Consider the following 27,566-nt stretch of genomic DNA (forward strand, 5'->3'; position numbering starts at 1 on the left):
AACTCCCATCATGCACTGCTGCCGGGGTGAACTACACCCTCCACGGAGGGCGGAGGGCCTCTGATTGGCTCTCCGCGGGTCTACGCAACCAATCAGATAACGAAGTGGCGCGCGGTTTGCTGGGAATTGTAGTCTTGGCCCCGCGGCCGCCATCTTAATGAGGTGTCGGGCTGGCACCGGGAAAGGCCGCGGCGAGGTGTTGAGGCAGTGGGTGAAGGAGCGCGTGTTTTAGTTACCAGAAATCGTAATGTTGGTTTAAGAGATTTCGACAGATAAATACATTAAGTGAACACTTAAAATTTATTTTCTGCTTTTCTGTTTTTCTAGTGGAATGTTTTAGCCCTTTCTCTGCAGTAAGAAACTCCCTGCACTCCCCCCCTCCCCAAATGGCAGCCGGTGGTGTCCTGCAGTGACTGCGCGCCTGAGGCTGGGTTTAATCCACCCAGATCGAGCTGGGCTTCTAATAAAACGTGAAACGTTGGTCAAAAATGGGATACATTGCACCACATGTCAAGAAGTCATGGTATATCAACGTGTCACTGCATCACTCAGGGGCACCAACAGGTGACGTGCTCACATTGACTTGTTGCTTGAAGGTGTTTCTGCTAATCACATGTCCTGTGTGCTTTCCAGGCATTTTAGAGGGAAGTTTCACTACTCTGAAAACAAAAGGTAAACAGAAGTTAGAGGAAAAAGAAAAGCAAATAGAGGTGTTAATGCAAAGCAATTAGAGTCAGTGTACAGGCTCTAGGAAACCCATAATGGCTTCCACAAATCTCCCTGTCATTTTCTAGTTAACTCAGGTATGCTTTGTTTGATGATTTAATCCCTACTTTTCTGAGATTAACTTTAAAAGAGTAGTCCTAATTCCCATTTCCTATTTTTTCTTCTCTCTCTTTTTTTTTTTTTTTTTAAACTGGCAGACAGTATATTTGCCCGTCTCCAGGCTTGTAAACCACGCATCTCTTCTAGGAGTTATCAAAGATATCTACCAATGGGTCTAAGAACGTTTTAGTCAGTTCTTATCCAGAGCACCTTATTTCAAAACATCTAGTTTATCAAAACTGGTTTTAACTCACCCATTTCTAATTAGAGATAAAGCAACAGCTTTCCAACTGACATGCTGTCTTGCAGAGGTGATTTGATAAGATTGTTTTGTCTTACCAATGTTGGCACTGTGCCTGGTTTACCAGAGAAAATAAAGTTTTGTGGAAGTCTGGTTGTAACTGTAGGATAGGGGCCGTGAAATAGAAACTATAGAATCAGGTTGAGGTAATTAGTTTATAACCAAGGTAATAGGTAATGAAGCTAACTAACCGTGGCAAGTGGCAAGGTGACCGTGGCAAGATACAATGCTGCTATGTTCCACGTACAGTCCCTACCAAACTGAACAATAGGGTTGGAGATATTAATCTTATGAAGTAAGTTGCTATGGACAGGTGCACCTACAACAAGGATACTGCGCATGCCTGCATGAAGGGGGTCACCCAGCGGACACGGGTGCAAGACCACTGACGACCACCAGAGACCCCTGAGGACCACCGACTCAAATCACTGAGCATGCGTGACGGGGAGGAGACTATGGAAATGAATTCTAAGAAATGATTATCATAGGACTGCCTTTTCTGAGAAAAATGATGAATATGTATGTTTTCATCCTACATAACCTGTGTGTTGGTGATCACCTGTATGCACGTTGGGTGGAGCTATCCCCCGTGCATCCAGCGCTGCAATAAAGAATGCCTGCCTTTTAACACTACATTGGTGTTACGAGGTTTATTCCCGGATTTCGGTGACAGTTTTTGGCGACCCAGATGGGACACTGCTTTTGAACCTCGACGGATCCGTGGGATCGCAGGACCTCCAGCCGGCACCGGGGAATTCTTGGGGAGAACCTCCGATCCCCGGACCGAAGAGCTTTGAGCAAGACCCCTGGGAGAGGTAAAGGCATTCTTATTTGATTTAAATATTTGCTCTTTTGAATATTTGCTCTTACCATCGTGGCGGGACAGGCCCGCACCAAGAGCACAAGTTGAAGGCCTCATTCAAGGAGCCCCGTGGCTCTCATCACCGTGGCAGGACAGGCCCGCACCAGGGGCGCACGGGAGGCCTGCTCGTAAGGCGCGGTGAAAGCTGCGCAGAGTTGGGCTGGGGAGACGTCTCAGGTAAAAGTCTCTGCTAGGCGAAAGCCTGTGGAGCAGGGCCCAGAGGGGAGGGGAAGCCTCCAAGGTTGAGATTTCTCTTACCACCGTGGTGGGACAGGCCCGCACCAAGAGAAATCCCTGAGGGAGTTCTAACACGGGTTGGGGTCCCTCTGACTAGTGCTTGTGATAGTGTACAATCACAACCACTGAGTCCCTGGGAGATGGGTACTTTTCAGAGTAAGAAACCAATCCCACGAAAAACACCACTGGGATGTATTTTGGAACATTGGAAAGATCTGGGAAAAATTGATCCTTTGACTCGGAAACAATTGATTGAATATTGTAATCATTGGTGGCCACTGTATACTTTAGAGAGTGGGGAAAAGTGGCCGGAGAATGGGACGTTGCAGTATAACACAATTTTGCAATTGATGTTATTTTGTAAAACGGAAGGTAAATGGAATGAAATGGCATATGTAGATTTGTTTTTCACACTGCGAAATCATCCGGAATGGCAAAGGCAATGTGAATTGGTTTCACCTAGTTCTGTGGTAATGGCATTAAAGGGGCAGGAACCTGATAAGAATTTGGAAAAGGTTGCTCAGCTTGTGATATTGGTAAACGGTGGTTTTAAATGTGAATTTGAAGATGATGATGTTGAATTATTGGCTGCACCTCGCAGAAGGTTAGGAAATGATCAAGGGGATCAAAATCTGGGGGCTAATAATGCTTCCACCCCTTCTGTGGAAGGGGAGGCGGAAGGATTCAGCCCAATTGCTGGAAGGACAAGAGGGAGAGGGGGAGGAGACGGATTAACTCCCCTCCAGGTCCCTTTTCAACAGGCAGTCGGCAATGAGGGTCCAGTAATGGTAAAAGTTCCCTTCTCAATAACTGATTTAAGAGCATGGAAAGAAACTGCAGGCACCTATCGGGATGATCCAGAGAGGGTTGCCAAAGTAATGGAAACAATAATTAGAACCCAAAACCCCGATTGGGAGGATTTGCAAGTAATATTGGATACATTGTTAGAAGACACTGAAAAGAAAATGGTATTAAATACAGCCCGAAAAGAAGTAGAAGGAGCCCATGCTAACGGAACTATACAAGGGTCGGTGGACCAGAATTTTCCATCCACAAACCCTGAATGGGACCCTAATCAGCCGGGGCCCAGAGGAATGTTGACTAGGTACCAGAAGTGGATTTTATTTGGCGTTAGACATGCAATGCCAAAAGCAATTAATTGGTCTAAATTATATGAAGTAAGACAAGAACTAAACGAATCCCCTTCGGCCTTTATGGAAAGACTGAAGGTGACTGCTAGAAAATATACTAATCTGGACCCAGAAAAACCCGAGGAAGCTTCACAATTGGCCTCTATATTTATGGGACAATCTGCCCCAGACATAAGGAAAAAGCTTCAGAAATTGGAAGGGGCTGAGTCCAGAGACTTAGGCAAAATGCTTGAAATCGCCTGGACTGTGTATAACAACAGGGAAAAGGAAAAAGAAGTTAGACAAATGCGAAGGGATGGGAAAATTCTGGCCATTCCGACTGAGAATAATAAAGGAGGCATGGGAAGGGGACGAGGAATGAACGTTGTTGATCGGGGGCTTGGAAGGAGAAGGGTGGTCTCCAGATTAGCAGGAGACCAATGTGCTATCTGCAAGGAACGTGGACATTGGAGAAGAGACTGCCCTAAAGCTGGGAGACTAGACCCAACACTCCAGGCTGTTAAATTAATGGCTTTGGATAACGAATCATGAAGGGGACCGGGGGAATCAACCCTAGCTGAGCCCCTGGTTACACTAAGGCTAGGGAATGAAGAAATGGAATTTTTAGTAGATACGGGGGCTACATATTCGGTATTGAACACATGTAAAGCAAAGCTCAGCCATAAATCAGTAGAAGTTGTTGGTGCGACGTGGCAGAGGGAGAACCGGCCTTTTCTGAAACCATTAAAATTTAAATTAGGAAAACAGTGGATAACACATCAATTTTTATATATGCCCGAATGTCCATTGCCTTTATTGGGGCAGGATTTATTAAGCAAATTAGATGCACAAATTATTTTTAAAAATGGAGAAATTAGGTTACTAATACCAGAATCAAAAGCTATAGAGGTGAGAGTATTTATGTTACAGGATTCCTCCAAGGAGGAACGGATTCCAGAAGTAGTGGACAATGCAGTTACCCCTTTGGTATGGGCAAGTGAAGTTCCGGGGCGATCCAAACTGGCAGAACCAGTAAAGGTGACTTTAAAACCTGGAGCCAAGCCGGTAAGACAAAAACAGTATCCTATTAAGTGGGAAGCCCGAAAGGGATTAGAGGAATTAATTACAAAACTTTTAGAGTATGGATTGTTAGTAGAATGTGAATCAGAGTATAATACCCCTATATTACCAGTAAGGAAATCAGGAGGCAAGGAATACCGATTAGTTCAGGATCTAAGGGCCATAAGTCAGATAGTTGAAGATATACACCCAGTAGTGGCCAATCCATATACCTTGTTGACATCTCTGAGGGAGGAACATAAATGGTTTACTGTACTGGATTTAAAGGATGCCTTCTTTTGCATACCTCTGGATACGAAAAGTCAAAGCATATTTGCCTTTGAATGGGAAAGTCCTGCTACAGGACGGAAGACGCAATTAACGTGGACTGTGCTTCCACAAGGATTTAAAAATAGCCCTACAATATTTGGAAATCAGTTGGCAAAAGAGTTAGAAATGTGGAAGAAACAGAATCAAGGAGAGGGTATATTATTACAGTATGTGGATGACATCCTGATAGCAGCAGAAAGTAAAGAAACATGTTTTGAAACGACTATCAGTTTATTGAATTTCCTGGGCCAAGGAGGATATAGAGTCTCCAGAAACAAGGCTCAGATAGGGAAAGAAGCAGTGATTTATTTGGGATTTGAGATATCTCAAGGACAGAGACAATTGGGAAACGAAAGAAAAGAAGCCATTTATCAGATCCCCGAACCTAACAGCCCAAAGGAACTGAGAGCCTTTTTGGGAATGATTGGGTGGTGTCGACTCTGGATTCTAAATTATGGACTGTATGTGAAATCCCTATATGAAGCCCTGAAGGAATCTAAAGATCAATACTTGACGTGGACACCTGAATGCCATAAATCATTTAAAGAACTCAAAAAGGCATTAATGATGGCCCCTGCATTGGGTTTACCTGATCTGACTAAACCTTTTGAGCTGTTTGTACACGAAAGGCAACATCTGGCCCTTGGAGTGCTGGCGCAACGGCTGGGATCTTGGAAGCGACCACTGGGGTACTTCTCCAAACAACTTGACACCGTGAGTAAAGGATGGCCGGGATGTTTGCATGCCGTGGCAGCAATGGTGCTGCTGATTCAGGAAGCTGGAAAATTGACTATGGGCCAAAAGATAGTGGTATATGTACCACATATGGTAATAACTGTCTTAGAACAAAAGGGGGGGTCACTGGTTATCCCCTAGCAGAATGTTGAAATACCAGGTTGTCCTATTGGAACAAGATGATGTGGAATTAAAAACCACAGCAATTGTAAATCCAGCAATGTTCCTGTCAACAGAAAATCCTACTGAGAAATTGGAACATGACTGTCTGTTAACCATTGAACAAGTTTATTCCAGCAGACCGGACCTGAAGGACGAACCCTTGAAGAATCCTGATCTGGAACTGTTTACGGATGGAAGCAGTTTTGTGCAAGAAGGAAGGCGAATGGCTGGGTATGCTGTTGTTACCACCACCAAGCTATTGGAGTCAGGGACGCTACCTGCAAATACATCAGCGCAGAAAACAGAATTGGTGGCGCTAAAGCAGGCCTTACGGATGGCAGAAGGGAAAAGGGTAAACATATGGACGGATTCCAAATAGGCATTTGATGTGATCCACGCTCATGGAGCTATCTGGAAAGAAAGAGGACTGTTATCAGCCCAAGGATCACCTATAAGACATAAGGAGGAAGTTCTTCAATTCCTACAAGATGTGCAGAAACCGAAGGAAGTGGCCGTAATGCATTGCAAGGCTCATCAGTTTGGTCAGACGGCTGTAAATATAGGTAATCGATTGGCAGATAAAGCTGCGAAGGAGGCTGCAGAACAAGGTATCCTTGCACTAGTACCAGTAAACCAGATGAAAATTCCAAATTTAAAAGCAAGATGCAGCAAACTAGGTGAACAATTGGCAGAGCACTTAAAAGCATCTCAGAATATGGAAGGATGGTGGGTAACATGAGAAAATCGGGTAATAGTAACTCCACAAGTTATGTTAGAACTTGCAAAAGAGGAACATGAGCAGACACACTGGGGTGTAGATGCTATGGTTACAAGTTTAAGAACATCTGTAATATGTCTAGAATAGGAAAATATGAGTGGAAGTATTGAAAAGTTATTATTTCAAAACTTCCAAAGGGGGGAAATGTAACCGTAGGATAGGGGCCGTGAAATAGAAACTATAGAATCAGGTTGAGGTAATTAGTTTATAACCAAGGTAATAGGTAATGAAGCTAACTAACTGTGGCAAGTGGCAAGGTGACCGTGGCAAGATACAATGCTGCTATGTTCCACGTACAGTCCCTACCAAACTGAACAATAGGGTTGGAGATATTAATCTTATGAAGTAAGTTGCTATGGACAGGTGCACCCACAGCAAGGATACTGCGCATGCCTGCATGAAGGGGGTCACCCAGCGGACACGGGTGCAAGACCACTGACGACCACCAGAGACCCCTGAGGACCACCGACTCAAATCACTGAGCATGCGTGACGGGGAGGAGAATATGGAAATGAATTCTAAGAAATGATTATCATAGGACTGCCTTTTCTGAGAAAAATGATGAATATGTATGTTTTCATCCTACATAACCTGTGTGTTGGTGATCACCTGTATGCACGTTGGGTGGAGCTATCCCCCGTGCATCCAGCGCTGCAATAAAGAATGCCTGCCTTTTAACACTACATTGGTGTTACGAGGTTTATTCCCGGATTTCGGTGACATGGTCAGGGAGGCAACAGCAGCGATCCAGGGGATCAATGGTAGAAGCATGCAATGAAATGCCAGAATTTACTGAATTTATTAAAATTAGGCAAACTATTGTGAGAGGTGCTGATAACATCACTGTGCGAGATCACTGCTATGTTAGAAGGGGTAACATGGCTTTATCCTTATCTAAATGGCTCATCTGCTTTTAGCCCTTTAGAAGTCAGGTATCTAGGTAGTTGTCCAGGCTCTCTGTGGTCAATGGAGATACAAGTGGACACCTCTGGAGAAATACTCACTCTACCTATCTTACACATCTGTTTTCAGATTAGATGAATCATCCTCTGGAGGTATCTGTCTCTATTGATTATAGAGCAACTAAGGTGACCACTTCAGACTAGATACCTGTCTGATGTTAGAAGAGATTAATTCCACCCAGGAAGACTAAAGGTGTCTTCTCAAAGGTGTTATCTGTGAATCAAGCTTGGGCATTTCTGAAAGAGTCTCAGGGGAAGCTTGTCAATCTACTGTTTCTATTGTAATTGCTCTTTTGACAAAGAGATAATGTCAACCTTCTAGGGTCTCGGTCTATTTCCCCTCCACAATGATAAGTGTATCCTTAAAAATTGCCTTTGTGGGATAGAGTCACACGTGCTTTTTGTGCTAGTAGCCTTTATCTGTACCATAAGAATAGGTAAAAATATTTAACAGACTCTTATTCTTTGCATGGCATACCTGTCAGACCTCTTGGGTTCATGTTGGTTTTTAAAATATCTTTAGACAATAAGACAAATTGGTTTCCTACTGTAAAAAAATGAAACTTATAACTACACAGAATTGTCTACTTAGGCATGGAAGCTGAAAACTCTTTAGTTTTTACTTACATCCCTATTTTGTCCATTCTGGGTCTGAACAACTTCACATTTGGGGTGAAGAGGGTACAGTCCTACAGCTGAAATTTGCCACTGAAGTTCAATTCTAGGTAGAAAAAATGGTTGATGAAAGCTAGCTTTCTTGGATCTTACAGTGAAAAAACCCTGGTTTCCCAACTGAAGTAAAAAATTATATAGAGAGGAGCCAAGTTCAGCTCTTTTGTATAATCAGCTGTCACCCTGCAGTTCAGAAGAGCAAAAGAAACTGAAGATGCAGTTATTGGGGAATTATTACAGTAAAGCCACGTGAGACACTGGGTCAAATATTGGCCTGGTGCGACTCTGACTTTGACAGTTTATCTTGGGAACTATTTTGGCGGCTAGTTGCAGACTGAGTGACAAAAAAGGAGTTTGATACACTAGGGCTGATTTGTATACTGTGTTTGCGAAGCACCTACTGCCACAAGAGGACTCTGTGTAGAGTGGTGCCAGCTGGTACAACTGGAATGATGACAGTGAGGAGGGGGAGAATAGCATGTAATTAATAAACTGCTCTTTAGAGAAACGGCAACATCTGAGAAGCAGACGTCGATTTTAAACAGCTTGTTCTTTTCATGTTTCACTATTCTTTGAACCAAATAATTCCCTCTTATATAACCAAGTTAATCCCGCCTCAGAAATAGTGTAATTTAGGACCATTAAAAACATTAATATTCACTTACTGGCTCTGAAGTTTGTTAGCCAACGTGTTCCACTGTTTCGCACAGTGCAAATCTTCAGCGTTGACTGTAAAATTATATCTCTCGATATACCTCTATTGCATTAGTACAAAATTGACATTTAATTACTGCATTTGAAATCGGCCTCACCCTGTGGTGACTGACTACAGAACGCTGGACCCAATCGTGCTGAATTGTACCCTGATGCAAACAAAGCCTATATGGTTGCTTCAACAGCCAGAGGTAAAAAGCAGAAAATAAGGACAGAAAGTAGAAATGGGGAGAGAAGCATAAATGAAATTTTTCGCTGCCTTCAAATGGTTCCTTTTAGTTCTAGTGGCATTGCTCACAGGAACTGGCTACAATCTCTACTTGAAGAGATCACATTTTCCTCACACTCTGTTCCCACACCAGTATGTTTTATCAGCATGTTAAAGCTTGGTGTTGCATTGAATAAAGGCCTTATTTTACCAAGGAGGATGAAGGAGCCACCCTAGCTGTTGTTACACCAGGTCTCATAGCATCGCTAGAGGGCATTGCAAATCTATTCCTTCGTACACACGTGTGTAAGTATGCACACGCACATGAACGTTCACCTTACAAAACAGGGCTAGTTACTATTTGTAGCATTGGTCTGCAAGAGGGGTCCTGTGATAGCAACAGTCCTTTGCGTGCTGGGTGTGTGTAATAGCAGTATTCGTGTGCAGTCTGTGATTTTTGCTGTACAAACTCTGCCAGTAGTAGTCTGTCTAACCACAAGGTGGAAGAACTGCTTTACTTATGATGCCATCTCAGCTTGCATGAAATGTACACTACTGTGTAGGCAAGTTTTATTACTGTCATTATTTAATTGCTATAGTGCATCAATGCCCAAGGGTCCCGTTCAGGACCAGAAGTCCTTGTGCTAAGTGGAATATAGATGCAGTCCGCAGTCCTGCAAGGAGCTTCCTGCAGATAGATCCCAGTGCCCCACACAGTGCTCAGGGTGCGATACTTCAGGAGATCACTCTGATCTCTTTCTCTGCATAGTACAGCTATATTGTTAGAGACCCCTTCACTTCAGCGAGGCTCCCCAAAGAGATCGGCGCGTGGGGAGCTCCATGCAGTTGTGCTCTGATGTAGCAGCTGTATCTCCACTGCACTGACAGAGCGTTGCAAGGAGCAACCACAACCATGACATGCTTTACCTCCCGTTTGCCTCCCACCCCCGTGCTGTCTCTCAGGCTGTTTGACGGCTGCTTGTCAGATGTCCTCACTGATTTATCCACCCAGGTAGATGGGCTCTAGAGCCCACAGCATGCATGAAACAATTCAGATCACAAGCAGAAGCTCATGGACTGAATGGCAGGTGACCATGGATGTAAGGATGACCTTCAGGGAACCCCGAGTAGACGGCATTTCTAAAACAAATTGTTTACTATGCTGCTAACCTAAAAGAGACTTAACTGCTAGCTCCTTTAAGGCCAACAGCCAAGCTCCATTGATTTCAACAGAGCTGGAGTTTCCCTTGCAGTCTGTGCTCAGGGGATAATCTCCCAGTTTGCCTGAGCAACTTGAAGCAGCGTGCCAAAAGGCAGACAGGAATCTTCTGTAGCGGGGAGATGTTGAGAGCCACATTTCTAGTTGAAGAATCACGGAGTAACATTTTCTTACATAGATTTGCACTTATTACAGGGCAACGAGAGGTACAGGGCAATGGGAGATGCCATGTGAAAAGGTCTTTCTGTCTAATTGGAACAAAGAAATGAGTGAATTAATTTTTTTCTAGCCAATCAAACCCTCTGATTCCTTAATAGAAGGGGCTTTAAAAAAATGTAAATTCTTTCTAGGCTAGCTGATTTCCAGTTGAAGAAATGCATTCTAAAAGATGAAACCTGCAATTTCTATAAGGCATGAAATTCATCTCTGCTATGTCCAGATGGGTAAGAAATGCAAAATTTTATCCTATCCTGAAGATCACAGAGTGTTTCATAACTATGGGTATTTGCAAAAAATTTCCAATTTAGATACCTAAAATGAGATACCCAAACCACTGATTAAATAGAATTGCCCTAGATACTTCAAAAGAAGTAAGCTTAGCTTCCCCACTAGGCATAAGTCCAGTATTGCAATGCACAAAAGAATTTCCAACATCATTATCAGGACATGAGAGGTTAACTGAATGTCTTTGTACTGCTTTGCATGAAATGTTTTGAATCCTAAACTCCTGTTATGACTCACATCCCTATTTCTCCAATTTGTTCAGCCAGGTGCTCCTAGAACATCACTTTATTCCATGCATTTATGGCAGTACTTAATAAGGTATCTAAAATACTTTATAATACTGTAACTTTAATCATGCTCTTAGCTGGCTGTATTACAGCAGTGCTTTCTCAATAACTAGGATCCTGATTTCTGGCTCTGATAAGACAGACCCGCTCAATAACACGCACTTGTGTAACACAAGGGGCCAGCGGCTAAACCCTGATCTTGTCAAAGAACAACAACAAAACTTCAACAGGACCAGCATTTCATCCCATATCTTCAAGTGAAGCCTCGATATTTCAAGTAGAAACAAAACGTAACATGTAGTTTTGCAACGATAGCAGTGCTGTCGATTCAGAAAAAGCTCTGTAATAAAGCTACCTTCTGTTTGCTAAAGCATGCCGTGACGGGAACAGATGATGACAAATTACGGTAAAATTATGCAGATCAGCACACAAGGTCAGGCAGATACTTGCCACTGTCAGTACACACACTACGGGCAGCTGAAACATATGCAAGAAGAATGAAGAGGTTTTATATCCTGCCCCGAGGGATGCAGTGTTGGCTAGTGCTGGCCACACAGCTCCAGACCGGACTGAGAATGGCTGGTTCTCAGCTGACAGCCTACAAATTATACCAGTTCATGGTGAACCAACAGGTGAATATTTCAGCAAGACTAAGAGGCCCACAGCTAATACAAGGTTAAAGTCTCTTTTTAACATCTAAATGCTTCCCACGTGCTCTCTTCCTCTCTTTTTTTAAGGTTTTTTCAAGTCTCCAATGTAATTTTTTATGTAAAAAACCCCCCACAGAACAGTTATTTTTCATGCCCTACTTGTTTTACAGTGGCTTATCTAACTGGAGTCTATAAAAAATTATAATAAAGCTAACTAACCCAAACATATTCATATTTCTAGGGATTAAGAACTTTTGCTTATATGTTCTGGTTTTTAATCATTAAACTATTGATGTGGAACCATTATTTAGAAAAAAAACCAAACAACCAAACAACAGTGTTTGGAACATTAAGGAAAAAAAAATGTTGTCTTGGAAATATGGATGCCAATTTCCCTTAAGTGCCTATAGTCCAGTAACCAGATACATATAGTTTTGACTCATTGACATAAAAATCACTGCCAGCTCGATTGTAACAGTCGCCATGTGGAAGTGGGCCAGGATTAGAAATCATCGCTATTAACCTTCTGAGAGAGCCTTTACACCTTTGCAGAAACAGCTTTTGGCACAGAGCATTAATTTCTTTGAGAATTTTATGAGGCATTAGCAAAAATACCTTTCATGCTAAAAACACACTGGACCTATATTTGGGAATGGAAAAGTACCAATAAGAGGAGGCTGTCTGGTTTTCAGGTCATCAAATCTTAAATGATGCTGGATTCCTTTAGTCCAGCTGGAATGTTCTGACAGTAGTCAAAAAAAGTAACTACGTGGGCATTGGACTTCTGCATCCACATGGGCTGTTGTTTTGGAAATCAGTGTTTGGACATTGAATTTGAATAACCTCATGCACACAATGACCTAGAGTTCCATTTTTCATTCGTACATGAATGTGTACTGTTGCGGTGCGCACGCAGTAGAGGCTGAGCTTTGCTTGTAATTGCGTGAATTTTTCATGCAAATGAAACGTGTAATACGTTGATATTTTTGCATGTGGTCATTGTCATATGCATACTTGAAAAGAAAATGCTGTACATGTAAAATTATGCTTTCAATCCTGGAATAGAACTGAATTCTGTTTACTTTATGGATATTTGCAGCTTGCTGAATAATTCTGTGAGTCTTTCATTTTTGATCTCTTGACAACATCAGCTTTTAAATCCAAACTGTTTGTAAATTACCTTCTGAGCTATTGTCTTTTTGGTTGGTTTTTTTTTTTTTTTTTTTAATTCTGAGCAGCAGCAGAAATTCATCAAGTAAATTCTCTTCCTGGCTTTAAAACCAAAGCTGAAACCTGAGCTGTTCTGTTTGGTATAGAGTGAATGAGCTTTGATTTGATTTTTATTGTATTTCATTCAAACTTTATTATAAAACATCTCCCAGGGACACTTGCATGAGAAACACTTTGCAAGTAAAAACAGCATTGTATTTCCAGTCTCCCATTTTTAAAGGTTATTACAACATTTTTATCATGCTTGCTTATCTCCAGCATACACCACTGTATGGCAGACAACTGCAGATGTTAGGTAATAGAGCTAGATGTCTCTGTAGGTTTTTCTAATGGATTTTCTTTTCCCGTACTACAAAAGGGTTTCACTGTGTCATTAACCCAGTGACCAGCTCTTCTGCAGTCTGACTACGGGCAGTCCCCAGGCAGCTGTATTTCCACTGTTCTTTGACTCCAGTTTTGTCTAAACTGTTTTATTGACATGAAATTTGGCGTAGATTTTTTAACAAGTGCCCCTCGAAAACCTACTATAATTTAAATAGAGCAGATGATTTTTGTGGATGGTTCAGTGGCAGGTTTTATGTTATGATTTCTGTACTGGCATTCCCAGTGGTTGGTTCCTTCTCTAGAATTGATCCACCCAGATTTTTAGTGGAACTACAGGGACTTTCAGCAGCTGGATAATTTCAGTTTTGTATTCAGGTTGGCCACACAAAGTGTTCTTGATAACTTTCTGTCCTTCTAAAAATTGCAGTTTAAATCTAAACTAGCTATAAATTACAACATATCACTTCTTTTTAATTGACTTTTGATTACTATTTATCTCTCGGTCTCAGAGAATGCTTTTGTAAATGCTAACAGGGTGACAGGCTTGGTTTGATCCCGCTCCTATTGCAAATCATTGGCCAAAAATCCTGCCGGGTCACATCCCATCCCTGTGGATCTCCTAAAGCACTTTATAAAATGTATCCAGTAAATCCAATAACAACAGAAATATGATTAAACACGGAGTGCACAGATGGTTGCAAAAAAGCAAGCTACCGCTTCACTTTGGATTTTTGCTTATAAAGATTTACTTTCTTATAAAAGTAACCCATGTAAGTCTTTATTAATATTTACCTAGCTCAGCTAGGAAAATAAAACAGTAGCTACAAACTGATCTTTCAATATCACAGTAGTACAAGCACATTAAAGTCCTCCTTAAATGCAAGCGAGCAGGACCCTGGCCAGCTGGAAAGAGCAAGAGAAGAGTTAACACGCCTGAGTTCTATAGACATGCCAAGTGGCTTAGCGGTCTTTGCTGAACATTTCTGTTACAGCGGCTTGCCTCAAATAAGAAACAAAGAAATCAGATTAAAGATTGAGCTGCTTAGGACAGCAGCATTAGTACAGCAAATTTCCTGGCAAGATAACTGTTATTTTGTGCATCAGATGACTGCTCCATGCTGTAACACTGGGCAGGGCTGGATTCTTAATCCGTTTTGAAAAGTGCTTAACGAAAACCTCTAGGAAGGTTTTTATCAGCGGTGAATACTGGAAAGAGGGTGAACTTCCTATCCCATGGTTTTGTTCATATGCTATTTGGCATCTTTGCATGAGAAGCCATCAAGCAGTAAGCTATTAATGCATGAGTCATGACAAGGCTTTGTAGCAATTATCAATCTTTGTATAGTCTTTGACTATTTGTCCCCTTACAGCACTCCAAAGAGCAGGCTTTGCAGCGGGCTAGCTTCAGAGCCGAGGTGAATGCTCGTGCATTAAGGCACAGTTTGATGAGCGAATTTTCAAGTGGCAGTGCTGGCACAAGCAGCTGCCACACCACACCCCCATTAGCGGGCGCTTGTTCCTGTCTCTGTGCCTCTCTTTGTGCTGTGCCAGTACAGGCAATTCTGTAGCTTCATGGCAACGTGGGCTACGGAATGATCTGGCTCCAAAAGACTTTTTCAAGTTCTGCAGCTGAACTACAGATTTAGTCTTTTTTCATACTTGTTTAGTAGTTCCGACTGCAATGTGAATGAACACCTTAGTTAGCCTTAGCTGAGACTGATAATTAACGAGAGCGGTGGGCACATAACAGCTTGGGCTTCAGCATGGGCTGTCCGAGGCAGCAAGAGATCGCACTGAATTGCCAGGGCAGCTGACACCTGGACTATTGAATCTTCATTGCTAATCATTACATCTGGCTTGGGTACATCTATTCAGCTTAAAATCACATCTCACAACTGCAATATGGCTATAGCTTTGTTACCAACATACACCTACGTGCAGGTGCGTCCCAACTGACAGAAGAGAGGAGCCGGACTCCATCAGACACCTTTAAAGGCCACTTTCCTTCTTACCTTTCCCTGTGCATTTTGTGTTGTTGTAGACTAAGTACTGAAGTGAGCAACGCAGCCTTAAAAGGCATCATTACTGAAAGACCTGCAAGGAATAAGCATATTAAGAACCCTTTAACCTTTGTGTCTTCTGAATATAAGCTAGAATTTAAGACTTCACTGCAATCTGGAAAGATCTGTCCTATCAATAGCACACAGCTTAGTACAATTCTGTGGGACGAGATCCATGTAGAGTCCTTTGCTCTGACCCTTCTTAAACGCAAAAAAGAAGACAGAGCCCATGCCACCAGCTGTCACAAAGTACAATTTTCACCATTGCAATTTTAAGAGGACTAAGGATTTAGGGATGGCCTTATTTCTGTATGCATTATAGTAGTCATAGCTGTCTCTGCATATAATACTTAAGAAGATCAGTTCTTCCATTGGTTTGCCTTCTAGAAAATGCAAAGGGGATCTGGTTTTTTTGGGAACATGGTTAGGGAGATGCTGTCCTATTCTGGGTGAGTGTCATTGTAATCAAGAGTAGAATTCAAACACTTTATCGGAGAGAACTTAGAGAGAGAGCAGTCTGAGCATCTAGCCTGTCATTCCAGGGGCATGTAGAAAAATATACACAAATGATAGACACTGAAATGTCTGATGGGACATTTGGGACCTAGATTAAATATGGGCTTTCTTCCTGTAGGATTTGAACTGACAAATAAGGGACTGCTCCCTTTGTTTTCAATGAGTTATTGCTGCAGTGAATTAACTGGGAGTAGGGGCAGAATGGAGAATAAATGGAACAGACACATCTGAAATGGTTTTAAAGACGAGGCTGGTTTAGGAGTTCTTCCCCTTGTCTTCACCACTGCCTCGGTTTGACCTCCCTTATATCTTTGTGGTATCTCTCCCTCTCGTGAGTGTAGACAAAACTAGTGCAAAATTCCTTTGCCTGGTATCTTGAACACTGCTAACAGGAATCATCTGGAGACTGGAAGGTGACTATTACAGGTGTTTAGACCTTGACTTTGCTATTTAGGGACCCAGGAGGGAGGCTAGCCATGATAATGTTGGGGTTTTTTCCCTGTTTGTGTGTTTGGTGGGGTATTTTTTAGCAGTTTGATCCTCTGTCTGCTAGATATGGGACTGCCATATAGTAACATGCTTCACAGTGGTCAGTAGATGCCCATCTACCAGGAGCAACTTCCAGCAGAGCTTGACCCGCACTGTGTCTGACCTTATGGCTAGAAAGAAAGGTTTTGATTTCATTTACCAGTCTCTCACATCTCATCTTTCACTTCGTTGCCTTTTTATCTCACCAGAAGGGTGAAATCCTAACACTTGTGAGCCTCTCCCTGAGCAGAGAGAGATTTTTAGGTAGGTCTTAGGTCTGAGCATTTTCTCACACCTATGTTTCATCACTGACTTAAAAAAATAGTTATACTTGACTTACACTAGTGTGTGTGAGAGAAGGATCTGTCCTATTTTTTAAATTTTGTTGTGTAACTCTCTCTGATTTTTTAAAGGTTGCCAACTAGCTGTTGCACATAGGCTTCCAGTCTAACATATTAAATAGAAACAAAGGAATTAGGCAGCTTTCTGATCAGTGCTGTCCTGCAAAATAACTGCATTTATTTATGTTGCTGTTTTGTTGGGGCTTTTTAACTGCAGGGAAATGCCATTATATCTCACTGTCTGCTTAGTAACAAACATTCTGTACCCTGCAAAACTTATCTTAACCTAAAAGATTTTTGGAATCTCAGGCCTAATGTATTATAAATTACCTGTCAGTAAGTATTATAAATAACTCGTCAGTTCAACTAAGATTATTTACTCATGCACACTGGTGGGGAAGGCAACACAATCCCTACTATCAATTCAGTAACTCAACAAGTAGATGCCACATTGTTTACACTTTAGCAACATCCTAAACCCCTCTTTTGCATATTCTGTAGGTTATTCCTTGGATGCAACAGTGCCTTGTAGTGGCTAGTTAAATGCATCACAGATTCATTATAAGAATCCCTGGAGAGTTGAAGCTTTCCTGTCAAAGCTGTGGTAGATCATCTAAATTCAGGTCTCAGTTACCCAGTAAATCTACTACACTTCTGTAAAGCACCTTCTCTGTTTTTTGCTTCGTAGCAACAGTGGCTAAGCAGCATAATTTATTAAATCAAATCTGCTTTGAAAAAAAAAATACAGTTCACTCATTCTTCTAATTACTACTGCTCAAATTTAGCCTCAATTAGTGACCTCTCAATTTGCTGAGATTAGTTCTGCCTGTGTAGAAGTATGACTAGCTATGAAGGCAAATAAGCCTTTTATTTCTTCTTCTACTTAACTTATTACACAATTAGATATCTCTCATTGCTTTTCTGTGAAGGAGTATACAAGATGCCCTGGTTAGCTGCAAACATCCGGTCTCCTTTCCCAGGAAGGCTCAGTTTCTGAACGCTGTGGACAACCTTGTCACCAAGAATCAGGGAGATGACAGCAGTGCAATAACATGATTATTCTACCATTGTATAATGCTTTTTGATCTGTGGATCTCAATGTAACATCTGGGAGCCACCCCCTCTAAAGACACAGCAAGGCAGACCCCCAAAATGAGTGGAGGTGCATTACTATAGCTATTTTACATGGGTGAACCCAGGCGCAGAGCCCAGATGCCCAAGACTAGTAAACAGAATAATTGAACTGGAAACAAACCCCAGAGGTTCAAATTTCCAATCTGTGCTCTAGTTACAAGACATTTTCTGTGATCCTCCTCCTCATACTGGAAAGCCTGGAAAAGCCTATTGAATGGGTATCATAGCTTTTTGTGTGAGCATTCAGCAGTTGCTTCAGCCACATTTGAAAGGAATGAGTCAGGAATTTGTGTATGTGGGAAGTGGTTTCCTCTCACATTACTGTATGTACATATGAAATACATTTTCCTCTACTATGAAGTTGCTGAGTGAGAAGATACAGTAGTGCAGCTGACTGGCACTTTAGTGGCTGTACTTCGACCCGGATAATGAAAAGCCAGCGGCCTCGGGAGGCCAGTTTGGATAATGCCTTTCATAGAAAAGCTGGTGAAGTCACTTGCGTTCTTATAAAGAATTACTAGAAAGGACAAAGTGGAGAAAAAATACCAATACTAAAACCTGTTAAATAGGAGACCAGGTTCTTTAGTGAAACCTGGCCTGACTGCGGGAGAAAATCTGGTTTTAAGACATAAGCTGTAATGCAATAATGAAGACGCCTCCCTCTGTGCTTCAGACAGTTTTAGTAGCAACTAGTGTTCAAGAATCAGAGATAATGATAATGGCTTGTGCCCGCAGTCATTACAGCTATGGCATGCGCAGTACGCAAGGCATTTAATGTCAAACTTACCAGCATCACGCCGCAGGACAGCAGAAAGACCAAGCAGGAGGCAGGTCACCAGCGATGTTGCAGAGGACCAGCGATGTTGCAGAGCAGGCGGGTTTTATTTGCAATGAGACTGAACGACAGAATTTGGGCTGTGGCTAGAACCTGCTCAAAGATGAGTGTCCTCAAATCCAGGGAGCTCGTATGGTCTTCCTTCCGTCCTTCAAAGGTGGAAGGACAGGCTTCTGAGAAGCCTGGAGCCTGGTGAACCCCCCGAGTGGCTGTTCCCATCTTCTGGGGAACTGAAGGGGGAAAGGAGGAGTTTAAGGTCAGACAAGCAGGCTGAGGCAGAAATGGGGTTAGGGAAAGAGAAACAGAACAGACTTGCACAAAGCTTTCAAGAGGACTCCGAGCTTCTGAGGAGAACACTGCAGCCAGCAAAAAATTGGAGAAGGAAGGAGACATGGGAGAGGACTAAAACATTTCCCCAGCTCAGTAAGGAATTTAAGGTTCTTTTTTACTTGAAGCCTGGAATAATTCTATATATTTAGAGACCAGCACTTTTTCTGAAGTACCTTGACGAGCTATGCAGAAGACAGAGTTGCCAGGTATGCATCAAAAAAGCATCTCACTACTGTCAGTAAAGAACTTCTAAAAATAATGTTATACATATGTATATAAAACACATAGGAGTATACGTCCTGGAACATTTAAATGCATTCTTGTTTGAAGGTAATTTCTCACGGCGAGGCAGGCCAGCCTGTCAGGAGCCGCAGCTCTGCACCATGCTGGTTCTTCTCTGCTCTGGCAGCACAAACACGCAGCCCCAGCACGGCCTTCGCTGTGGCTGCAATCATAGGTTATTAGTAAATCATTCCGTCAGACACCCGGGCAGGGCAGTAAACACAGAGGGGACATTTGCCAAGAAAAGAAGTGTACTTCTGCATGCGTTCTGTGTATATTTTAGCCATTTTCCAATATTTCCTTTGCTTTCAACCTCTACATGTCAAATGACAGTAAATTGCAAATGTACTAGTTCCAGCTGAGCACAACTGGGGGTGAAATAGCTTTTCTTTGAAGCTGAAGCTAGAGTCCACTTGAAAAGCTGTAGGGAGAGCCACAGAAATTTGCAGAAGAGTAACTGAAATTCTGACCTGGTAATTCAAAGCATTGTGCTTCATGAAACAAATTTTCAGGGGAGCTACATAATCCATTAGGAGAGCAGCCTGTGAAAGAGACCATCACTGTAGCTAAGATCACAATCACTAGGTAAACAGCTTATTAAAAGAATGCCATTGTCTTCCAGATCAGCAGAAAAACAATATAGATATTCATTAATATATACTTTTAAAAATAATATATTATTCTAGCATTTTTTCCATTGCTTTTCAGGTGATCAACGATCTCATTACACATTCCAAGTAGAGGAAAAAATACAAGATGAAGATCCAGAACCAAATCTTTTTACATAGGAACCTTCCCTAGGAAGGGATGGGGAGGATCGTTCCACCCCACCTTGGCTCCGCTGCATGTTGTAACACTCTGGGAGCAGCTCTCGTCTCTGTTGCCAGTCTCTTGGTTTTGATGCTCCCACAGCCTCTTACCTGGAGCATATTTGGGAGCACTGGGAGAGGAGCTGACAGCTCTTTGTGCACCAGGACAATTTTCTGTTGGCATATCAAGGCTTCCTGAGTGGCACAATACAGCTGGAACACAATACAGAAACTGCCCCATGAATTTCAGTATTACAGACACACAAAATATACACATGTGTTTGCCTGGCACAGGCAGGGACCGAGCCACAGGCAGTCGCAGTACTGGGCAGTTCTGTGACCACACATATGAAAACGGATGAGACATCTACAGGGATCCTTATGAAATCAGTTATACATGGACAATTTCTAAACAAAACATGAGCTGGGGATAAAAATGGAGAGCTTCAATTAGCTTTTTAGAGCATTTCATTTTTTGCTTTACTCCCTGTGTGCCACGTGACCAGCTACCTCTCCAACATTTTTCTTCATATTTGGCAACTAGTGATGTACTTCAGCGTTTCAAGTGAAACTGCAGCGTATGCCTTTGCTTAATAAGCCCCCCATTCATTTAAATAGTCGGTAGCTTGCCAGCACTGCTTTGTTTGCATTTTAGAATTATGGATGATGTCAAGACAGCCTTGATTAAACGCTCAGCGAACTATTGCTCGGGTGGAAAGGGGCTGAAGTAAACTATTATTTCAGTGAAACTCACAAGCTTGGAGAATGTATATTCTGTTAATTTCTTTTTTCTTGCATCAGGATTTGTAATAGAAGAAATTAAGACTCTTAAGGACTTTCCCAGCAATGTGAGATCACCCATGGACATCTCAGACACGCAGTATTCATATACTCTCAGAAGCATTTTGGCTGAGATCTATACCTCTCAATAAGCATGCTTTCTGCTTCTTCCTTCCTTCCTCTGTCAAGCTTTCATTTCCAAGTATTGGTTTAGAAATTGTAGTCGCCCCAAGGGCAAACCATTAACTACGCAGGGCCCACACAAAATTAAGAAGTTAGTGCCCCCATTTTACATATTTTATCCAGAAGAAAACAATTCCCTGCTTGATATATCGCGCTAAACATTCAGACTTGGGCAGAAGCTGAGGGACCCGGGCACACGAGTCCCCGCTAACAGTCAGACCCTGCGGGCATCAGGGAGCACACTGCTCGGTGCGTGCCAGGGCACATCATTTGCGGGGGCACACAAAGAAAAACCTGGTAACTGCCCGCTACAGCTCATACTACCTCATTGCAAGGCCGGTATATAAAACATATGCAATTACTCCCCTTGGTTATCAAAACAGACCTCAGAGTACATACTGTCTGTCCATCCAGCTCACTAAGTATCAGTCGAAAAAGCAAAACGTGAAGTGGGAAGGAAGCAGCCAGCTCACTACTGGAATAAAAGTTTAATAGAGGAGTCTCTGCTGTGTTCCACATATATGTTCAAATATGACTACTGAAAACCAGCAAAAGTCTCCTTTCTCCCCTTAAAATGTTCCAAGTAGATTGTCTTTCAGAGAGTGAAATCCAGTAGATTAACTCAGGCTTTAAACCACAGAAGGATTTGAATTGTCAGGAGCAGACCACAGACCAGAGACAGAAGACAAAAAAAACCCAAAACCAACCTTTAAAACATTCTTCCTTAAAACAAAAAAGGTGAAAAAAGCAAAATCAGTAGATACAATTGCAGAATTTGGAGTCTTACAAGGAAACACTTAACTGACACTCAAGAGCATTGCTTCCAGCTGCCTCAAGAGCTCTGCAGAGAAATTAGAACAAGATTACCTTTACTTTGCAGTAACAACAAAAGTTAAAAAAAGACTTTCCAATATGGGATGGTTAATTGGAGGAACTTTCTACTGATTTTGTTTAAAAACATACTAAAGCAGAGTTGTATCGCCTCCTTGATCTTATCCTTTAGCGACCAGAGTGGTTAAGACTCTACAAACCGGTCACTGATTTGTACCACTGAAGTTCATGCTTGTCACAACTCTAGACAGATGATGACCTACATGAGCAATGGAAAGAAAAAAGAATGACTGGATGATACAGAAATACAAACACAAGAGTACATGTTTAGGCTGTGACACTCATTCTGCTTGGGAAACAAAGGGAGACAAGAGATTAGCTGTAAGGCTCACAGATTTACTCCTTTTCTACATGTTTGATTTAGTTCTTCCCTGCCAAGTCCCTTATTGTCTGAGCAGTCCTCAGTGTGATACTATAGTTATCAGGTAAACTTTAGTGACCTTCCTGCTAATTGTTTTTATATGATAGCTTAATATTCCCACTAGATATTTTAGAGAATAGTTCATGAATCAGAAAAGTCAGAACTGGAGAAGGGCTTTTGGGTCATCCTCTCCATCTCTCTCTGCCGTAAGCATTGCAGGCAAAACAATCGCCTAACAAAAAACAGCTGGCATTTTTGCAGCCTAAAATGCGATTGAAAAAGAAAATGGAGATGCTTTGAAGTGCAAATCCTGCAAGTAACTACAGATGAACTACCTGATGGATTCCCTCATTTCTTTGCCAATTATTTCCTTCCAGTTCTGTTGCTGCTTTTGTAGCCATCAAAAGCAACTTCTTGCTGACAATGATCATCCCTGCACTCTTAGTTTGCCTCTGACATTCCTGCTGCGTTGCAGCATACTATCATTTGCAATTTTGGCCCAAGAGCACAACTGAGATTTCCAGTTCTCTTGTCCATACTGCCCAGGCAGCGACAGACGGATACACTGTAAGGCAGGCACCAGAGAGCTGATGAACAGTTATTGGTAATTCAAATGGCATAGCAGTACTGGTCACAATTTTCTCTCTAACATATAAAGGCTAACGCTGCCTTAAGAAACACTGTTTGAATTATTCCTCTTCCCTGTGATTATAGCCAATTCTGTTGGTAGAGAATTTACCTTATGCTACTTCATTAAAGCTACTTCTATAAAACCAGCTACTGTTATATAAACATTTACTGTTTAGCACACCTATCTCTGTAGCTGAAGAGCTGATAGGGAGATAACACTGATCTCATTTATTATTTTTTAATTTACATGCCCTTCATCTCTGAAAGGAAGAAGGTTTTCTAACTGAGCTTGAAGGTTCTGGTCACACCAGACCTTGTAACAGGTAGAATCTACGTGAAAATGTAGGATTCTTCTTGTCTTTGGTACCGACTGCCTACTGACCCTGCTGGAAGACTCGCTTGTGACTTGTTGCCAAAAGACTAGTTTTCTGCTAGCGCTGGCTCTGTTGGCAAGGGCAGGATCTCTTGACTGTCCCTGTTTGTGGGTTAGATCATGTTTGCAGTAGCCGGTGGGCTTCACTAATGAACCTTGCCTATTTTTTTTTGTTTAAAAAAAAAAAAGCTTTTCTCTGTTTTACCTCTGCCCCTGCATCAGCCAAGTGCAGTCTGGCCCTTTGGCACTGCTGGGCTGGTTTTCCTCAGCTGACTTAATACATTTCTTCGCCTCCTCGCTGGCTTAGTAGAACCAGGAGGGATGAACAGCAAAGGAGGGCTTTCCCTGGCTAGAGCTTTCCTTCACATGTCACGTTCTGCTGTGAAATGAGCCCTGGGCTGCCACTGTGCCCGTGAGGCAAAGGGTCCCAGAAGCCCAAGCTGCACCCGACACTGGAGCTTGCACAGCCAGATGAAAGATGAAGACCCACGCACAAAGGCTGGGCAACCTTGACTTTCAATCACAGAAGTCCAGAGTACCAGTACTAGCAAATTAAGCATCATCTGCAAAGTGCAGTTCAAAGGCAATTCTGTCCTTAAGCATGTGTTGTCGGCTCCTCTCCATGGGACTCAGCTGTCATCCAGAGCCAATGCAGCATTTATCGCTCCAAATTCTTCAGTTTCTGCAGAATCTGGAAGCACTGAGAGTCATTGAACTTCTATTGGTCCACTAAATCCGGGGGAGGAGGGATAAGATCCCGCGGGTTTAGCCTAGCAACAAGGCAAACATCATAGCTGTCGTGCATGGGGACGTTGATGGCCACCACGTTCCACTGGTTCTCCCACGTATCTAGCTCGAGGATCTCTTTGGTGATAACTTCATGACGAGCTGAAAGACACAAGCAATATCAGCAGGCATCAGGAGTCGAGTCAAACAGGATCAAAGAGGTTTGTGCAGTTATTATTATGACCCTTCTGTAAGGTGGCAATGAAAATGTAATCTTTGCGGTACTAACAGCTACACTGTTCGAGGAGCATGCGAGTTGTCAACATACAGCAAATGAAATAGTGCAGATGGAGATCTGCACAGCGTATTCAGTTCTCACACTCCGGGCTCCAGGTGCAGCTGCCAGGACAAAAGCATGAAGTGCTCCATCTTGGTACAAGTATGCAGGTGGCATTTCATTGTGCAATCAATTGTCAAATGCTCATCTTTTAGAGACAGAGTATTGCCTATTGTTAATGAGCGTGTCTACATGCAGGACGTTATCTTTTCTTTGCCCCGACTAAAACGCAGCTCTCAGGCTGCTGGAAGCACTCCAATACTATGGATTTTCTTGGGTGCGAAGTCTGGACATCCTGTGATTTGGGGAGAAATAAAGACAGAAACAAACCTCCAGGGCTTTAAATGTACTTCAGCTGTTCTGAAGTGCTGAGGAATTTGTCATGAACAGTCAGGTTAGAAGAATGCCATTAAATCACAGCCAATCTCAAGACAAGAAGCTTTTTACTGAGACTAACAATAATGAAAGAATCACCGTGCAGCAGAGAACCATAGTTGTCAACCAGCAGTGCTCTATTAAACTTCTTATAAGAACGCAAACCCTTTCTTTGCTATCAAAAGTCCTGAACTCTCCAGCAATTGTTACTCAAAGCCAAGTTCTCTCCTAAAAATAAAAAGCTTCTTTCATTCCTGCTCACTTTTTCTTCAAGTTGCTTTCTCAAAGCAAGTACCCTTAGTCTAGACTTTTCTCACTTAGAGCTGAGGACATGCATGTGCTTTGCTGTCAGCTTCCTTCTGCTGAATTTCTGGATAGATGTATTAGAAGCCAGGCCTCAGATTTCCAAGCACAGACATGTCACATGTACCAGGATAGGAACCATCATAGCAAGAAACATCGTACACTGAACACTGTTTTACTTTTGAAAGACCGGTGACAGGCTAAACTTTACAGGATCCAGACTGAGGTTCCCACTCAGCTATCCCTTCCAGAAAACTTTTATTTTAAAAACCAAAACAAAACCAACAGCAAACAACCCTATCCTTCATATCCATCAACTGCATCTCACCGTTTGGACGCTGCCCTTCTGTGGAACCCACAGCAAAGGATTGAAGAAGGGGCAAAGAGTCAAACGCAGAAGAGCATCCCCAAGGCATATATTGTTTCTCATTGGGGAAACACAGACCTCATATTCCTCCAGAGGCCAGCAACCCTGGGGGTTTAGTACCCCCAAGATAGTGCTGTCGTGCTTTAGGTTCCATGCAAAATTGGTGGTGTTGTTACGATGGCAGTGCCATGGGATTTAAAATACCCCTGGGGCTTCTCTGCAAGTAGCTTCAGGATGTGGGGAGGTCGGATGGAAGCAAGACTTGTCCCCCTCCCAGGATCTGCCTCCTCACTGAGCTGACTCAGGACAGTTCTGTTTACTGCAGGTCCTGCACATGCACAGGAGCTGTGGATGTCTCAGCTTTATGGAAATTTCTGCACATTTTTGTCACGTTTATCTAAGGAAACCACTCACCAACCATTCTCCATCTGTGCCCCCTCTCTCACCTGATAAAGGAGTGCAGCACAGCATCTCCACCCCACAGTCCACAGCCTGTACTCGTTTCCCCTCAGATGTGTCACAGTTAATTGTGACCTAATTTCTCTTGGTACGAACCTGGACCTCTGGAACTTTCATGGATCTCCAGGAGCTTGCTTGAATAAGATTTGGGTAAGATTTCAGGAGTTAGCCTCATCCAAGTAGTCCTTGTTCCATTCCTTTCTGCTGTTCACAGAAAGTGAAACAATACTCATGATGGTTTGCTTATTGAACCCGGATATTAAAGGAGTATGATAATATGTAGGAAACCTGCACCTGTCCAAGAGAAGACCGAAAACTGCTAAAAATCCCAGTTACACGTGAAGAGAAGGTATGACTGACAATCTGCAAACAAATAACTCATGGCAGTACCAGCAAAGACCTCATTTCTATAGGACCCTGCAAGGGTGAACAGGTTTTTCTTAAGAGGCAAATACAGAGACACAAACAGACCCAAGCTGTGACATGGGAGGCTCCAGTCCCTGTATTTATTATTAGATCATCTCCTTTATGCAATAAATTTTTATGTCTGGATTTTCTTTGGCATGGATGATGACAAAAATGAGACAATCAGAGGAAAAAAAATCAAACCTTGGAACTGAGACATTCTGTGAGTAATTGCAGCACTTCAGGAAAAAAAAATCATAATTAAAACATCAAAGGCAGATTCAGCAACCCTTCCTTACAAGCCTTGCTGTGCTTTGTCCTGACCCTGGTGACTCACAACCTTTAGTGTCCCTTGTTTCCCTTTTCTGTTGGATGTTGTAACTGGTTTTGTTCCACTCAGCAAATTCTGCTTTCTAGCGCATGGGGTGTTAGTTAACTCTTAACCCTTGGGAGATAAAGAGAATATGTTGTTGGAATAAAGGAAGCAATCATTTCTCAAGCCTTATCTCGGTTAATGTGAAAGGAAGCAACACCCTTTGGATGAGAAAGTTCATGTGAGGAAAAGCAGTGCTCAGAATACATACTTCAGAAAAAAAGACATCCTCCCCCCTTTCTTTTTAACAGGGAAATGAGTTTAAACACCTCAATTCTCTTTTTTTTTAAATTTTTTAAATTTTTTTTCTTGGTTAGGACAATACAAAAGGTAAAGTTTTTCAAAGAGAATACCTTTCATTCCAGGCTGTAACGCTGGATTTGGGCTTTAATCCCAATAAACAGTTTTAAGCCTGAAGGTGCAAATAATTCCAGATTCTGCCTCATTGGTTCACCTGATTTAATTGCAATTTTTTTTTTTTTAAAGCAGTATCTTAGCAGCCAATTTTTCTTACAGGAGAATAACATGACATCTACAAAAATAAATTGGCTGTATTACACAGATTACTTGCTTAAAAAGCCACCCCACAGAATTCCCTGTCATACATAGCATTATTCTGCATCACTTATCAGACAACCACCTTACCTAATGAAAGGATTTCACTCCTTTCTGAATGCTTTCATTTTTTTCTACAAAGAGGCAGTATTTTTCTGCACATTTTTGTTTAACTGTGAGAAGTTTTAAGAAACTTTCTTTACACTAGGTTTTTCTGCATAGGAGTTAAACCACTTTATATTAGAATTATTCAGGTAGTACAAACCTAACCCTAATGCAGATCCTTTTCAAGCAGTAAAACAGTGTTTATAGCAGTATGCTTTATTCTTACTGAGGAAAGGAAAAGGCTAAACCAGCATAGGGCACATTACTTCCAGCATAAATTTAACCCCACAAAAAATTGTGGTATGTTAGAAGAAAGTCA

The 27,566-nt window shown here is 42.2% G+C and overlaps 1 protein-coding gene and 1 long non-coding RNA gene across 2 annotated transcripts in view; both read right to left on the minus strand.

Annotated features, from left to right (window-relative positions):
• Positions 1 to 394: 394 nt before the first annotated feature.
• LOC142603228 (uncharacterized) lies at positions 395 to 7,253 on the minus strand. Its single transcript, XR_012837107.1, has 3 exons — positions 7,141 to 7,253; positions 1,165 to 1,216; positions 395 to 659 (listed from the first exon to the last, which is right to left on the minus strand). It is a non-coding gene; the product is annotated as an uncharacterized LOC142603228 (long non-coding RNA).
• A 14,207-nt stretch (positions 7,254 to 21,460) lies between these two features.
• Positions 21,461 to 27,566, minus strand: part of KBTBD12 (kelch repeat and BTB domain containing 12) — a 40,919-nt gene continuing 34,813 nt past the window's right edge. Inside the window, exon 6 of the mRNA XM_010299347.2 lies at positions 21,461 to 24,130. Within this exon, the coding sequence (XP_010297649.1) occupies positions 23,961 to 24,130 (170 nt within the window). The 3' untranslated portion in view covers positions 21,461 to 23,960. The remainder of the gene's footprint in view (positions 24,131 to 27,566) is intronic.

Source organism: Balearica regulorum, chromosome 10 (genome assembly GCF_011004875.1).
Source record: "Balearica regulorum gibbericeps isolate bBalReg1 chromosome 10, bBalReg1.pri, whole genome shotgun sequence".
In the NCBI taxonomy this organism is placed as follows: domain Eukaryota; kingdom Metazoa; phylum Chordata; class Aves; order Gruiformes; family Gruidae; genus Balearica; species Balearica regulorum.